Source organism: Megascapheus bottae, chromosome 5 (assembly GCF_031878675.1).
Source record: "Megascapheus bottae isolate mThoBot1 chromosome 5, mThoBot2.hap1, whole genome shotgun sequence".
Taxonomy (NCBI): domain Eukaryota; kingdom Metazoa; phylum Chordata; class Mammalia; order Rodentia; family Geomyidae; genus Megascapheus; species Megascapheus bottae.
Genome location: NC_143513.1, coordinates 34,704,360 through 34,722,194, shown reverse-complemented (window position 1 = coordinate 34,722,194; position 17,835 = coordinate 34,704,360). Strand labels below are relative to the sequence as shown.

Below are 17,835 nucleotides of genomic sequence, written 5' to 3'. Positions count from 1 at the left end.
TACTCTAAGCGAATAACATTCTATTAATCTTACTGAGAAAATTGCAGCCATCAAATAAATCTCTTTTAATCTGTTTATATAAAACCTAACATCAGTTTACATCTGTATTAATCATCTCCTTTGCTTTTCATTTTGGTTCATTAGGGTTTTAGAATTTGGTTGCACATTGTGAAATGCTCTAAAAAGGCTTATGACTGAGCCCAAAAATTTGTTGATAACAAGAACACATCAAAGTTGATATTTTCAATATTTATTAGTTAGGCTGAGAGAGCAGCCTTTATGCAACACAATTTACAGTAGTTATCAAGATACATCTTGTATACAATCACAAAACCAAGACATATTTTTGCACTTGAGACAGATTTATAAGCATTTTTTACACAATCCTCTTGTATTTTTAAGTCAATTTATAAATCTCTAGCCAAATAATTTATTTGGATTTGTTCATTAATTTTCTAGAGAGATTTTAATAAACCTAATAACCCCCAAACCTAAAAATGAATCCCCCACATCAGCAAATCACCAACATGGCATGCAACATAGAGTTAGAAACAAAATATATCTCCAAGTACTTTGAAAAATTTGAAATCAATTTTATTAGTTTTTAAATTTTTTAGACAAGATTTTTTTCCTTAATATCAGCTGTGATTTTAAGATATTAGCACACACATTAATCAGTAGTCAGAGCACCTGAGCACATCACTGAACAAATATACAGACATAACCAAATAATCATATTCACATGCAGATTTTCAAATGAAGTGAATATTTCAATTTTTCCTATTTTACCAAATGTATACTTATGTACAGTTAACAAATCAAGAAAACTTTCAATCTACCTATCAGATAAAGAAGTTGATGAGATGATTTTATTTTAATGAGCACTTTTAATAATAACAACATGGGACAAACAGAAAACATCAATGAGTCATATTCAATGAGAATATCTGTCTTACTCATTCATTCTTATACTGAAGGCAAGAAATTATTAAAGAAATAGCTCACTGTTTCAACTGACTTTTCTTTCAATTTCATTTCAAGCTCAAAAAGAGGGATATCACCTTTGTCATACATACAGTTATAAACACATATAGCTGTAGCCAGCTAATTTAGGAATATTCCATATTCTAGCAATGAAAATAAGTTTTTAAAAATATTGTTAGTTATGATTTAAATAATAAAGTAAAAAAATACTGTAAATATCTTTGTGATACCTTAATGAAATGAGGCATTGATCAAACAATTTCTAATTGATTGGGCACAATATAGCAATATATTATTTGTTTCACTTTACATCACCAGTACAACTGTCACTAAGGCTACCACCACTATTGTTACAGCCACTCATATAACAACAATCAATAATCAGCTGGTTACCAGCTATAATATTCCCACAGTATAACTCTTCCAATGTGCATGGTTCACAAAATTAATCTCACTGATAGGCTGAAAATATGTATCTTTTTAGTGTAACGCATTAAACATAGGTGATTTTAATAAGCCAAAATAATGATTACCCCTCAGTTGTGGATATTGTTCCTTTAAAGTAAATAAAGAACTTAGAGTCATAATTTACCTTAGCAGTAAATGAAAATGATAGTAGAAGTAGTTTACCTGTATTTGAGATGATAATTCTATAATTCCCAGTCTCTTGTTAACTTTCACTCTGTGCTTTTTCTTCTACAGCTGAAGGTTTTGTTTGGACCAAATTTGAAGCAAACAACTCTAGTCTTTGATGACTCAATGATATTGAGATACTTTTCAGGATACAAATGTGGTGATTGGATTAATCACATAATTAGAAATTACAAACTATTCCTATTAGGTTAAAAAAGGAAATTCAAATAAAATAATATGTGGTAAATCATGTGCCATGGTATATATAAAAAAAGTAAAAAAAACACTAAGAGCCCTATTTGCAATTTAAAAAGGAATCATTTTGTGGTAAGAAGGGTAATCAACTGCATTCAGAAGAGGTGCATTCATATAAGGATCAGTGTTGCATAGAATAATTCCAGTACAACCTAGAGGTTTGGTCAGTTGCAAACTTGGCACACTGACAGCATCTTATGCTCTCTGAAGGGGATGCTGGTGCACAAAAAAGAAGCCCTGTCATTGACTTTGAATGACTTAGCCTGGCCCCAGTTGCTTAGAGTCAATGGGCACTTGTAATAAAAAGGCTCTTATTCTCTCCAGTTAAATAACTTTCACAGAATATTATGTTCTGCTAGTCCTGTTTTTATTAGTCCAAAAGAAATCACAACGAGGATGAAATAAATAACCTGGTCATCTAACTTCCCATGCATACCTCTGGAGGCAAATGAATGCAGGAGAGGACCAGACATGAACCAGGATTTCTTATTAGCAAATAGCAGAGCCTTTTGCTGTGAGAAGGAGATCTTCCAGGACTTTTATGACTGATGGTTATGGGCTTCCTCAAGTGCTTCTGCCAGAAATGTCCATGACACCCACAGACAGATCTACTCATCTCTAAAAAGTAACACCTGAACAGTTCCATATCTTTGATGATTTCCTTCCCCATTCTCTCTCTAGAGCAACATCAGTGTTCAGTGGTGTTTCATTGCTGGAGGTGGGGAGTGAAAGAGTGAAAGGCAAGTGATGGTTATATTAGGGTGGGGAAAACTATTTACATTTCTTTATGAATATAGTAAAGATATATAGTCGATATATGTAAGAAATTCTTTATGGTAATGTTTTGAAGCATTTTCATTAAAAATCAGAAAATTCAATATCTGACCAATATTTTAAAGATGGATTCTCCCAAACTGCATTAAAATTTCATCTTGAATAAAGTAACAGCATTCAGGTTCACAATTTTCTGAGAAGTGATTTAATTTGATTTGGGTAGGCTAAAAAATCTGTATGACTAATGGATTTGGCATAACTCAATGTGCAGATCATTTTCATCAAATTCTTCATCTTTTTTAAGCTAAATGAAAGTTTATTTTTAAATGAAATGAACTTTAGAACCAATTTACTGCTTTGAAGCATATTGATGCTTAGCATTGGTTTGGGGGATGTTTCTCTCATATAAAATTTGAGGATTAAAGTATTCCATAACACTTACTCCTAACTTGTATATACAAAACTATATTTGGAAATGTGCTTTCATCTTTCATAGATCTCTGGTTTTAGGTATCTCAGCACTCCAGAAGGAATGTTAGGAATACCTCATTGTTTTTATTCAAAGATAAGAAAACAGGGAGGTGGTTTAAGTGATGTAAGCAAGCTCAGCAGCAGATTCAAACCAGAAGCCATAATTTTAATCCCAGCTAATTAGGCTTTTTACAGCTCTCTCATTGTTCATTAATGGGGAGCAAGATGTTTTACTTTTAATAACGCAGACATTGTTTTTTCACTTTATATTATTAAGAAGGTCAATGTATATTTTACATTTAATTATTGACTTCTTCCACATGTTTTCCTAACATTGATAAACTTGATCACAGTGATATTTTCACTAATGGAGAGAAATGGAGAACTAGAGAGAACTTGAGTTTGTTGTCAGGGTTTTCAATTATACAATTAGCTGAAAAGTCAAAGGGAAAATGTTATGGAAACAAAGAGAATGACTTTAATTGAATTCGTTTCATAGATTAATAAGACTTATTTGCCAGAGATTGAATTTTCTCTCTGTCAATATATTATTTAAGAGAAAGGAAATATGCAGTGTAATCCATGTGTTTGCAATGTTGCAAAGAACAAGTGGTCATGCTTCTTAGAACATATAAGTCTTCTCTAGGTCCTTTGGTATGTAGACTGCTAATGCCTTGGTAATCGTTTCCAACTAAGGTTCCAATATTTTATGGGTCAAAACTATTTACTAGCCATTCATGGTTTTCTGTCTAAAATATGTAATTTTATTTCTATCCAGTATTATCTTCACTCTACATTATTTCAATTAAATGGAAAATGTGCTTTTATTACACTTTCTGAAATTGTATTACACACCTTTTGTAAGACATAAAGGAAAAACCTGTACAACTGATACAAAATTCACCATTATATATATCCTGCTTAATTTTCCCCTGTGAGCACAGATCTTCATTTCCAGTCTGGGACATATCAGAATTTCAGTCCAGAAAGTAGTTGACAATATAAGATGAAGAAGAAAGATTTTTGAACATCTGGAAACTGATTCAATTCCCCCTTTTTCCCCAACTGAATTTTCTTTACATAAAGCATTGCTTTTGCACTGCTTTTGGAAACCATCATCTTTGAGCCTCTGTCTTTTCAGCTCAATTCTGCTCAGAGACTTTCGTATTCAAAATTCCTCTCCATTTCTCTTCACAGCCATGAGAAAGCCAAGATCCTCAGTCTCTATTTTTGTTAGTTTCTCTCCAACATACAATCATTTTCAAATCTTCTGTGTTCCACAACAAAGAAGTTACAAATCTTTAACACTTGTTTTCTTGCCTATTATTTCATCGCTCATGTTTGCTCCTGAATATGTAGCTTGGTACAGCAGTATCCAACTACAGTCTTGCTTTGCATTTTTATTACCCTGAAGAGACATGCTTTGTTTTTTTTTTTTTCTTCTTTTTCTTCTTCAATGTGTTTGACTGGGGCTAACCAAAAGTTTGTGCCAGTTGACTATTCTTTTTCTGAGATCCACTTTATCCAACCAAATACAGGCTTCACCAATCAAGGTTTTTTTCATAAACTTCCCTCCATTGGAGAATAGCAAAATCTGGAAAAACATTGCAAGATTAGTATATATATGAACACTCCTCTCCCCAAAATTTAAAGGACATTTAATCATCAAGGAAATGGAATTTAAAGAATGCTTGTGGGGGGCAGTGGAGGAAGAAGTAGCAGAAAAGATGTCCTAATACTGAAGATTTCCTCAAAAGATTTGCGAGTATCAGATAATTCACACCAACATTTCTGTTATTATCCTGAAAGAAAAGGACTCATCCCAATAAGTATGAAAAAAATCCTAAGTAATATAGAAAAAACCAGCTAGTTCTAACTAGCTATACACTCAAATATATGAGGTTTCACAAAATTACTTTGCTAGATGTAACTGTACTATTTTATGAACTACTAAAAATGATTTGAATGTGAGTAAATAGAACTAAAGAAAGTACTTTTCTTTAGTACTTTTACTGGTGATTATGCTGTAGCACAGACAATATACATTCTTGAGTCATATTTAAAGCTTAAATGTCTCCACAGGGTTTCAGACTGAAGAGATTGCTTTTTTAATATTAAATATTTCTATTGTTATTATAAAGGTGGTATACCGGGGGGTTATAGTTTCATAAACCAGGAAATAATTATGTTTCATTTTGGACAATGTCTTTCATTTCTTTGCACTATCCCAGTTTTTCTCTCTCAACTCCGCCCACAATTTGTACAGTTCATTTTTTTTTTTAGAGTCCTAGGCTTGAGCTCAGGGCCTGAGCACTGCTCTTGGACTGTCTCAAGACTAGAGCTTTACCACTTGAGTCTCAGCACCACTTTCTGGCTTTTTTCTGTGTATATGGTACCAAGGAATTGAACCCTGCTCTTCGTGAATGCTAGGCAAGCGTTCTACCACTAGGCCAAACTCCCAGCCTCTGTATAGTTCATTTTCAACACAGTGTCTACCACTGTTTCATTTGTTTAACCTCCATTTTTGTGCTCCATTTACCCTCTAAAGACAGATAGCCAAAGATATATCTTTTTCGTTTTTAATTTTAGAGAGAAGTTGAAAGAAACATAGAGAGCAGTAGGTTTCTGGTTAGGGAGTATCCAAATAACTTGCTATCATGGTTTGAATACTTGCTCTTTGGATAAATTATTATGAAAGAAACCTGTATTTCTTTTTTGTTTTTACAACAAATCTCTCTGGCTACTTGCTCTCTGAATGACATATTCTTTCACTTGGACTTTAGGAATTGTTTAACTTTTTATTACATTCTTTTTCTAACCCCACAAAATCCTTCCAGTGAATCTTTGATTTTTAAATATCTCATCTTTATCTCTAGTGCTTTAATTTTTAGTTCCATGAGATTTTGTCATATACCTTTTGATTTTATTTTACTTTAAATTTTATTGTGAAGGTGATGTACAGAAAAGCTGCAGTTACATAAGTCAAGTAAAGAGTACATTCCTTTTGAACAGTGTCACCTCTACCTCATTCTCTTCTAGCTTTTTAGTCTGACTTCCCTCCCCCATGAAGTTATATAGTTCATTTCTAACACAGTGTCTAGTCATTCGACTGGTGAGTTGATTCACCCTTTAATTATATATTAAAAGAATTTCTTCCTCTCTCCACATTTATTCTTTCATTTCTTATTTCTATGTCTATTGGAGATTTACAACATGAAAGGCTTTGATAAAAAGCAATGAAAATTAATCCCTATAGTGAGAGTTAACGATATAAATTATTTCATAAGAAAAACTAGTTTTGACAGAATAACAGTAAGCAAAATAATATGAAACCAAGGTATGATGAATTCATTATACCCAGTGCCATCAGTCATTGCAATGTATTTATACTGAAAAAATATGGGATATGGTGATACATGGAGAGGAATGAGAAAGGAATTTTGAAAGGGAAGAAAAATGTGAGCAAAGATTGGAGACTTAACTTTATTCAAAAAATTCTAGTGTGACTGGCTTATTTTGTGTGGAAAAACGTACAAGCAGCTGAGACCAAATTAAGGTAATTAAATGCCAACCTGGAGAACAGTAGACAGGTGACTCTACAGAATGAATCAATAACCCAACCAGTGTTTTAGCAAGACAACGGTGGCAGTAGTGTGATGGAATGAGTTAAAGATTTAAGGTACAATTGATGAGTTGGTCAGGTAAACTACCAAAATAATGTGAAGAACAAAGATGCAGGCCCAAAGGAGATTAGTGGTAGTCACCATAGCAAGACAAGAAAAAAGTCTATGTATATAAACAGAGTAGAGAAATCCTGGTAACTGATTGAATGGGGTGAGTGGATTTTAGAAGAAGGAGAGATCTCTAAGGATTAGATTTTTTTTAATTTTTCAAATGTTATATAGTATAAAATCAGAAACATACAATAAATATTAGATAATCTAAAAGCAAATAAATAAAATTTGAACAGAAAACTTAGAAATAGTGAATGAATAATAAAAAGTTACCTGAAGAGAATGTCCAGAAGGACTTAGGCTGAATCTAAAAGTTTCATTAAATGAAGGCTCTCGGTCATGTCTGCAAACTCTAGTTTTTTTCTTAATCACCTTCTTTTGGGTAGAAATATTCAATATATATATTTTCACATATAAATCTGAAAATAGCATTTCAAACCATTCAGCATAAATCAATCATACAATTTTCTTTATTATAAAAATAATGTTATTGTAAAAGTGCTATACAGAGGGATTAATGTTATGGAAGTCAAGTAAAGAGTACATTTCTTTTCAAGTATGTCATTCCTTCATTCTTCTCTCCCAATTTCCTTTCTGTGCCTATCCACAAGTTATGTAGTTCATTTTCAACATTATATCTAGTATCACTGCTGCATTTTTTCACCCTTTGTCCCACTAGTTCTGTGGCTCCTGTGCCATCCTAAAGACAAATAAACAAACAAGCAAAACAAATTTCTGCTGAAAGAATTATAAATTCATATTATACAAAGGCAGGTGATTGTATTTAGTTTGTTTCTATCAGCCTAAGATAATTTAAAGAATATACTTTCCCTTGGATTAATAAATATAACATCCTCTACTAAAACCAATAGAAAAGAGTTTGATCTATACAGTGGAAATACAAATCAATTTTTCATATTTTTTTCAATTTCCCACATATTTGTGATACATTTTATTTTCAGACAAAATTTTAGTCACCATTTCTCATAGCACTTGAATACATACCAAGATATATTAAACATTATCTTAAAATTAGGTACCTGGTAAGTGGTCAGGAGACTTAAATTTGTAAGTAATATTTCTGCACTGAAGAATTTCAACTATAAGTTGTTCACCATCAGTTTTCATTTCCTTTTTCAAGGCAATTTTTATTTCTCCCATTACTTGAGTTTTAACTGAAAGAAATTAAGAAAAAGTTGTAAAATATGCAGTTATTAACTACTTACTTTAGTTCACAGTTTATTTATTGCGTATTTATCAGGCTCAGCATTTTTGTATAGATTAAAAATACAGTCCAAAGATTTAAGCAGTAATGTAATAGATAAATTATACATATGCTTATAACAAAGTGCCAAATGTAATAAGGATTTGGTTAAGAAGGGAGGTAGGAGGAAAAAGTAGATATGTTACACAGATGTACAGGCTTTCATCCAAAGAAGTAATAATGTTGTAGTAAGAAAAAAATTGTAGTAAGAAAAACATAACAATACATAACAGAATTCTGATATAAATTATAAAACAAACAACAAATCATGTGAAATATAAACTTTTAACACCAATAAATTATTACATATTATAATAGCTTATTTGTACCTATTAAGCTCAAGAAACTTATTAACATCTAATATCATTTGCACCCCCTCTCTGTTTTCTTTGTAAAATAGGAAGCATGAATATAGAAAAATAAAATTACATAAGGCAAAATATAAGGAATTAGATAAACTATTTTTCCTGCATATCATTTTTGAAGAAGCTGTTCATGCTAGGTTAAATATTTAAATAATCAACCAAACCTATTCTTTATCAATTCATACATCTTCTACATCCATCAAAAACTGTCTTGTTTTCCATTCTATCTTGTGCTGGACATTGGGATAGAGATAATACACCTGTGAACCAGGCTTATTTTGTAGTTTTTCATGTATTGGGAAGATATATATATATATTTCCATCAATAACTATATGATTAAGAAGAGAGAAAAGTTTCTAAACTATAAAAGATGGTTTTAACAATAACTGTAATAAAGAAAGAAGTATGGGGAAATCATAATTGAGCTGAAACCAAAAGAGAATGAATTAACTGTGGGGAAGAGTATTCTTCTAAAGAAAAAGGAACATTCATCAGTGGGAATTTGCAACACATGTATGGGATATATGCCTAGTGATGATAAGGCATTATAGATGGAGATGAACTATTATAGATTTGTGTAATTAGAATGGAATAATCTCTTGAAGCTCTGTAAACATGACTGCCAAAAATTTGCTCTCAAGATGTCTTCATACTTAACAAAAATTGAAAATCTTCAACCAACTTGTTTATGGGGATTATAGCTATCAACGTTAGAAATTAAAACATCATTTTAAATTAAAATATCAGATAATTTAAAAGATTAATAGTTTGGCTTAATGGATGAAAGATGGATTCTCATCCTTGTTTCAACATTATATCTACTGCTATATGTCCTTTTAGAAATATATGTTCCATATACTGAAAAGGGAAGAAGATTTTACTATTCTTTTTCAGACAATTATAACTGATCTTTGATTCTAAACTAAACTCCAAGAAAGAGTAATTTTATAAAGGTTAGTGATGATGTACAATCCTAAACCTAATCCATGAACTTTGGTACTATTACTTTGAATTTTATCAGTCTATATTATATTTTGAATTCATATTTTAACCAGCTTAATTTGATAATACTATAGCACCTCTATATGTTGAGGAAAATCCAGCTAAAATATTATAAAATCTATTTGATTCTTATAGTAGAAACTTAAATCCCAGTTCTTTAACATTTTCCTTTTATATTTGGTATATAGACAAAATTTGTTATTAAATTCGGATTTATTTATAAATCAATGTCTCATTTTATTTTGTATACAAGAAACAAAACTAAAATCTAGTTTGTTTTGAACTACCAAAAATACAAAACTTGGGATGAGTGCTAGTAACTTACATCTGTAATCCTAGCTACTAAGGAGAATGAGATGTGAGCATCATGGAGTAACATGAACTAAAGCAGGAAAGTTTGTGAGAATGTTCTCCAATTAATCATCAAAAGCCATGTGTGAAGCTGTGATACAAGTGGTAGAGAGCCCATGTTGTGAGAAAAATCTAAGGAACAATGCCCAATCCTTGAGTTCAAGCCCAAGTACTGGGACATACATATTGCCAAGTCATACACACCACATATACATACACATACATGCACATACACAGGTGAGTACTAATGTCAAACACGTGGAATCAATAAGGTATAGAACATCCTATCATATAAAATAGACATCAAATTTAAGTTCAATAAGTAAGAAGAAGAAAAATACATACATGAAAATCAGTAAGGTAGAGAATAAAAATAGTAGGTAAAATTAATATAAAAAATTCTAGTGCTTTGGGGACTGGGAGTTTGGCCTACTGGTAGAATGCTTGCTTTGCATGCACAAATACCCAGGTTCGATTCCTCAGTATCACATACATAGAAAAAAATCCAGAGGTGGTGCTGTGGCTCAAGTGGCAGAATGCTAACCTTGAGGAAAAAGCACAAGGACAGTGCTCAGGCCCTGAATTCAAGGTCCAGGACTGGCAAAAACTTCTAGTGCTTTGAACAAATCTCAGCAAAGTAGAGAAGCCTGTATAAAATATTCCTTCATATGAAGGTCCTTAATTATCTCAGCACTCTCTTTTCAATGATTTGGCCTAAACGTTTTAGTGCCACGAATAATTCTCTAATACTGTCATATTCTTTTTTCCCCATATATTTTTTATTGTAATTAGTAGAAGGGTTACATTATATTCACCAGATAGAAGGTGCATTACTTCACATACATTGATACCCTTTCTCATGTCTTGGTCCCCATTTCCCTCCCACCACCCCCGCCACTCATCTTGTTTTTCTCCCTTCCCTATCTGACTTCAAATAACCAAATACACATATATACAATATATCAGTTGCCAAGGAAAAATACTGTAACAGTATGAGATAACCAAAGGACAACAAAAGAGATGAGAAATAACATAGTACATTAAGGACAACAATCACTCATTATATGGCTTTTGTTTCTATATCTTGGAGGTCCTTTCATTTAGCATCATACTATAAGTATGTATTTAGGTTTTGTTCTATTGTAAATCTCTGCTAGGAGAGCCCAAGGTTTCTACTGATTATAACAAATGAGGGAAACCATTGAGCCTATGTTCCTTTGAGTCTGGCTTACTATACTTAATATAATTTTTTCTGAGTCTTTCCATTTCCTCACAAATAGGGTGATGTCACTCTTTCTGAATACTGTCATATTCTGTTTACATCTTGACAAGAAACTACTTGTCATCTAATTTATTTATTTAATTGTCAGGGTGATATATAGAGGGGTTACAGTTACATTGATAGGGTAGTGGGTACATTACGTTTCTAACCGCTTCTCATGTTCTCTTTATATATCCAACCCTAGCCTCAGATTCATTTCTCTGATCTCAGTCTTTTGAATGCTAGAATTACAAGTTTGAAACAGCTCACTGCAAGTATGTCATTTTTTAAAAAATATTAGCAATTTCACTTTAATTCATTTGTTCTTGTCCCAGGAAACTTAAAGGAATTGAAAGGTCTAACTCTTCCGAACAACTAAAACAAAACAAAACAAAAAATAAGACTCTAGGAACATAAAAGTTAATAGCGGTAGGACCACACCTTATAAAGTCAAAGCTTTGGGCCGGGAGTTTGGCCTAGTGGTTAAAGTGCTTGCCTAGCATGCATGAAGACCCAGGTTCGATTCCCTGGTACCACATATATAGAAAAAAGCCGGAAGTGGTGCTGAGGCTCAAATGGTAGAGTTTTAGCCTTGAGAAAGTCCAAGGACAGTGCTCAGGCCCTGAGCTCAAGCCCAGGACTGGCAAAAAATAAAAATAAAAATAAAAAAAAAGTCAAAGCTTTATAAACCAAAACAGTTGTAAGTCATGGAAATTGCTAGGAAAAGAGAATGAGTTAACCAAAGCCTGAGATGTCACAAAATCCTCTATAACTGACAAGACTGTTAGCCATAACCCATCATATGGTGAAGTTCTACAAATTTCAGCAAAATAAAACAACAGCAAAAAGACAAAAACCAGACAGGGTTCCCATTACTGATATTCCAAGATGGCATAGAAGAAATATACAAAGTTTAGAGGACCTTTCTCTGGATGAAGATAGGTGCTTATTGCAATAAACACTGACAAAAATGGCTTTTGAACAATTCTCAAAAGAGATAGAAAAATCTTGCCTAGTAGCTTGGTATATCTAACAGGCAGCTGTATCTCTTTTCTCCAAAACTATAGTGAAGCAGATAGAAATAGTCTCTCATTTCTCAACTCATCACTGGGATCAAGGGGCCAAAAAAAGTTTTAAAGAAATAGCTTATATTAATTGTATGAAGAATGGGTTTCACTGTGAATGTATAACATATACTCATATAAATGTATAATGTACATATATGAATGTATATATGTATATAAAATACATTTCATGTATAATATATGAAACATAATATCTAATATAAATGTATATATAAACATATATCATATAAAATATTGTGATCATATTTACTCTCCTTTATTACTACCCATTATCCCATCTTCTTCCTGTGAAAAAGAAGATTCTTTGAGACAGGGAGAGAATAAAGGAAGAGGCATATCAGCTCACTTCTTTTTGAATCCAACAGCACTTGTGGACAGAATTGATCACATGAAGGAGCACTATGAGATTTTTCTGGTAGAGATTCATTTATATTTCAAATAATTCTTTCATATGCCTAAAGCTCTACTACACCAGCCAAAAGAAATTTGTTGTTTCCCACCTTCTCACCTGGGAAAAAAGGTGAGTTAAAAACTTGCTAATTTAAAGTTCTCAAGTCATCACCTTGCCTGTGTCGTGGAGCTTCAACTTCATGGGTGTCATTTTGAACTTCCTGTTATTGCTGTGTTCAAAGCTATTTCCACTGTAAGAGTTCTACTACAGGAAAAACAGGACAAACATGCAGAAGTCTCTAGCAGCTGAATATGCTGATTGTGGATCAACATATCAATCACACCTATCCTTTAGCTAGATCCCTGAGTGATTTGTCCTTTAAGAAAAATACTTGGATAAATCCAGAAAAACATGTAGGTTGAGTCCAGAGGATGGAAAGTGGCAGGACATCTGTTTTTGATTTTGAGCCAAGAAAGGTATCATCACACAGTGTGATCATGTTTTAGAAAAAAAAGAGCAAATGCCAGAAGAAAAAAAAAATGCTTCAACCAAAATCAATCCAGGCATCTTGAAACTAATGCTTTATTGGCTGTATTAAAAGAATAAAATCTAAAAATTAGGAGAAAGTACATGAATTTTGTGTGTGTGTGGCCAGGGGAGGGAGGATCATGGGGCTTGAATTCAGCTTGGGAGCTGTCCCTGAGCTCTTCAGCTCAAGGCTAAAGTTCTACCTTTGAGCCAAGCCCCATGTCACATTTTCTAGAGATTAATTGGAGATAAGTATCTCAGGTCCTTTTATGCCTGGGCTGGCTTTGAACCTTGATCCTCAGATCTCAGCTTCCTGAGTAGATAGGATTACAAGCATGACCCACCACACCCAGCCATGATTTTTTTTAAATAATAAAGATTTAAAAGATAGGCATGCTTAATCTGATTAAGCATAATGTGTGCATGGATCCATGCCTATCAGCATAAAGATTTTTTCTGTGCCATCTCAGAAAAGAATAATGATTAACTTTACTCTAGAGAAGATATTCACCTTGCAATGTAGCATAAAAATAGGACTTAATAAAAAGGAGAAGCAGTAGCAGCAGCAGCAGCAGCTATAAAAGATCCTGTACAAAATTTCTTAAAAATGCAATGTAGGGGCCGGGAGTTTGGCCTAGTGGTAGAGTGCTTGCCTAGCATGCACAAAGACCCAGGTTTGATTCCTCGGTACCACATACATAGAAAAAAGCTGGAAGTGGTGCTGAGGCTCAAGTGGTAGAGCTCTAGCTTTGAGAAAGTCCACGGACAGAGCTCGGGCCCTGAGCTTAAGCCCAGGACTGGAAAAAAAATTTAAAAATGCAATGTATTCTAGAAAAAGTAAATATTGGTTGCATTATTGTAATTTAGTCACTAATTGTTTTATATCAAAATAATAAAATTCCACTACAAATTCAATAACTTTTTCTGACATACATTCATTTTAGACAAAGGTCTTTCTAGAGGTTAAAGTTTAATTAAGTTATCTGGTTAAGAAAAATATGGAAAAGAAGAAAACAGTATTTTTTTTTATTTTGTCAGTCCTGAGCTTGAGCATTGCCCAGAAAACAGTATTTTTTAAAAGGAAAACTTATGTAAGGAAAAAATAATAAACTCAATAAAATTCTAATCAACACTTAGAGTTTTTTGCATTAGCAAATTTCTGTTAAAAACCAATTAACAAGAATGCAGGTCATTAGACTTAGAGACCAAAGTGTGACTTGGTGTTACAGAAGCAAATTTAGCCCTGACAGTCTCTCACCTCATAATTTGTTGCCTAGCTCACATCACTCATTCCAAAGCTAGAAATTAAGATAAACTTTAAAAAAAACAATAAAAAATTATGGGTCCTAAGGCATAAGATTCCTCCAATTAGCATTTCCTTACATATAATGTAAAAGTGTACCACTGGATTATTTTTGACAATAGCTTCAACTTATAGGATAGTAAAATTTTGTGAAATTTTCTTATCTGTTTTACTTCTGGTTGTTCACTTTCTAAACATTTTCTACTGTAAATAATTTACTTTTTACTAAATTCTATCATTATGGAAATTTTTATTAACCCTATTTTTCTGGGCAATAGCCAAAGTGTTGATGTATATTTCATTTTGCTTGTATTTCACTTCCTTTGTTTCTACTTTAGAAATTTCATTTATATGCGATGACTTGTACTTCACAAATGTCAAGTTATGATTTTCATTGTTATTTTTCAGAGTATTTTTTATTATCTTTAAGTAGTTGTACAAAGAACTTGCCATTCACCCGACAGTTCATGTAAACAGTGTATCTTGATCAAGGTCAGGCCTTTTACCATTCTAACCCATCACTCCCAACCTACTCTTTCCCTTACTTTTCTTAATTTTTTAGATTATGTATTGAATTTTCTTTGCCATTTCATGAAGCAGTTTGGGTGTACATTGTATCCTAATTTGTATTACTACTTCAACATTGTTACTATTATGTACTTCTTTTTTTCCCCCTTTAAAAAAATACCTTTAAGTAGTTGTACAAAGGAGTTACCACTTAACAAAACACTTATGAATACAATGCATCTTGGTCAATGTGACCCCTTTTTAACATTCTCACCTATCTTTTCCCCAGACATGTCATCCTCTCTTCTTCATTTTGAAGGATATAAATTTAATTCTTGAATTCATTCTCCCCCTTTTTTTCTCATTCATCTATTTTTTTACCCTTGGCCCTACCCTTTTCATATTTAATGAATAGTAATTCTTTCTTAGTTTCTCAAACTTTATTTTTTGGAAAAAGCATATAACTTGCAAGGTAAAATGTAATACTTGGTTGTGGAATGATTGTAATAAATCTGGCAAAGAGTATATGTCCTTTTGGATGATGTCACTCCCGCTTCTCCCACTTTTTTCCCTCCAATCCCATCTACAAGTTGTATAGTTCATTTTCAACATAGTGTCCAGTGAATACCATTGTTGAATTTGTTTACTCATACTCCTCCATTTCTGTGCTTCCCCTTCACTGCCAAAAACATACAGGAAAACAACATGAGCAAAACAAAAGAAAAGAAAAACATCCCTCCCCAAATAAAGATAAAATCTCTTGTTTCCATTTCCTTAAGTTCATTTAAGTATTATTTTGTATAGTCAGTTACACATCAGCATTGTGCCTTTCTGTTCCTTTTCTAAGTATTCTCCTTTGGCCTCATTGTCTGTGAATGCCTAGAGGTCTGTATAATTTCTTGGTTTTAGCATTCTTTTTTTTTAAATTTTTTTTAATTGTAATTAGTGAAAGGGTTACATGATATTTGCCAGATAGAAGGTGCTTTAATTCACATACATTGATACCCTTTCACATGTCTTGGTACCCATTTCCCTCCTCCCCCCCCCCCTGGTTTTAGCATTCTTGATGCACTAAAAATCAGTTACGGATGCAGTAAAATCAGTTCTAATTGACAATGGTGTCTATGCTCTTAGGTCACTTGCACATCTATTTAGAAGAAACAAAATATAAAACAATAAAATTATGTCTTGAAGTATTCAAATGTTGACATATTTTAAATTGAAATTTATTTTTTGAAAAGAAAAAGAAGCATTTTTAACTTTTCTGGATCTGTCATAGTCAGGAAGTAAGCTCCCCATAATTCATTCTCGTCACCAATGTATCTAATTCTTCATCCAATTATATTAATAACACCTTAAAGCCTATAATAATTTTATTTTCCAGGGTGAATTTGAATCTCTATCTCTTCTAAAAGTTCAAAGGGCTTTAGACTGTACAACTCAATAATTATCTAAAATTAGCACTTATGTTTCATTTGTACAATATTCTCAAGCAGAAAGAACAGCTATCAGATTGTTTAAACAAATCTAGTAATCTTATTTGTATTACATTTCTTCTCCAGGCTTCATTATCTTCTGAAAGATATATTAAAATCAATGGCATGTTTCTGAATTTAATTCTCAGAAGGATGTTTGCCGGACAGGCTTCTTATGCAGGAGAGTTTATGGGGAGGAATGAAAAACTATAGTTTTGAATGTTTATGGTAGTTGTTTGAAGAAGGGACACAGTGTAAACTAATTTATTCAACTCAATATTCCACTGTATTCCAAGTACCCTTATAATAATCTGCCATGTATTTGGTTTTCCATAAATAATTTTGCTTATACATTACTGTTGAGTAAAATACTTTTATTTAACTTAAATCATAGATAAAGAGTTACAAGAAAAATTCTTAAGATAAAACACACAAATTCTCAAGGGATCAGGAATCATCTCTTTAGAAAATAGCTCACCTGATACCATTTCAAGAATTCAAAGTATTTTCAACAATATATGTATCAAGTACTATACTTATTTCTAATTTTCTACTATTTCATAGCATGTACTGATCTATAACTGTGGATCCATAACATGACTATGAAATGTCTCCCACAAATTTATGTATTGAAGGCTTGATCTTCAACTAGCACTATTTTAGAAGTGCTGGAAACTTCAGGCAGTGAAACCTTGCCGGAGGAAGTAGCTTATTGGTTGTTACGTGCTCTTTGTGGATACACAGCTGTACTGTATCCTGTTTGCTCTCCTCCTCTTTTTCTCTCTCCCCCTAGCCCCTCCTTTTCTCTCTGGCTCTTGCTCTCTCTCTTTCCTGCTTCATGATGTGAAGAAATTCATGTTTCTACCAGTATAATTTTCAACCTGAAGCCAATCACATGGGTTCAAGATGCCATGACTTGTAATGAAATCTCTGAAAATCTGAGCCAAAATTAATCCTTGCTCTCTTTTTTTGCCATTCCAAAGAGACAGTTATTATTAAATAACTGAAGAAATAATATTAGTCTATTAAAAATGACAAGCCAGATATGATGGCTCACACTTGTAATCCTAGCTACTCAGGAGGCTGAGATCTGAGGATCAAGGTTCAAAGCCAGCTCAGGCACAAAAGGATCTGAGACTCTGATCTCCAATCAATCTCTAGAAAACAGGAAGCAGGGCTTGGCTCAACAGTACGGCAGTAGCCTTGAGCTGAAGAGCTCAGGGACAACACCCAGAACCCACAAAAAATGACAAATAGAAGATGAATAATTTAAAAAGTAACTTATATAAACCTGTGCCACGTTATCTTTTATTCTCAGCCATGTGGAACAGTGTGCATATATTGCTGACCTGATTTTGTAAATTTTAAGTTTAAGGTATAGACAAAAGTCATATAATTAATTGCATGTTTCCATGACGATGGTACAGCATCATAGGCAAATTATATTTATA

At 32.7% G+C, this 17,835-nt stretch overlaps 1 protein-coding gene across 4 annotated transcripts in view; it reads right to left on the bottom strand.

The window, feature by feature from the left end:
- Positions 1–266: 266 nt before the first annotated feature.
- The window catches only part of Pclo (piccolo presynaptic cytomatrix protein), a 263,933-nt gene continuing 246,364 nt past the window's right edge, over positions 267–17,835 (bottom strand). For all 4 annotated transcript variants that reach the window (XM_090332895.1, XM_090332894.1, XM_090332893.1 and 1 more), the window contains 3 exons: positions 7,892–8,026; positions 7,125–7,270; positions 267–4,711 (listed from right to left, as the gene is read on the bottom strand). In XM_090332895.1, coding sequence (XP_090189021.1) covers positions 4,571–4,711; positions 7,125–7,270; positions 7,892–8,026 — 422 coding nt within the window. In that variant the 3' untranslated portion in view covers positions 267–4,570. The remainder of the gene's footprint in view (positions 4,712–7,124; positions 7,271–7,891; positions 8,027–17,835) is intronic.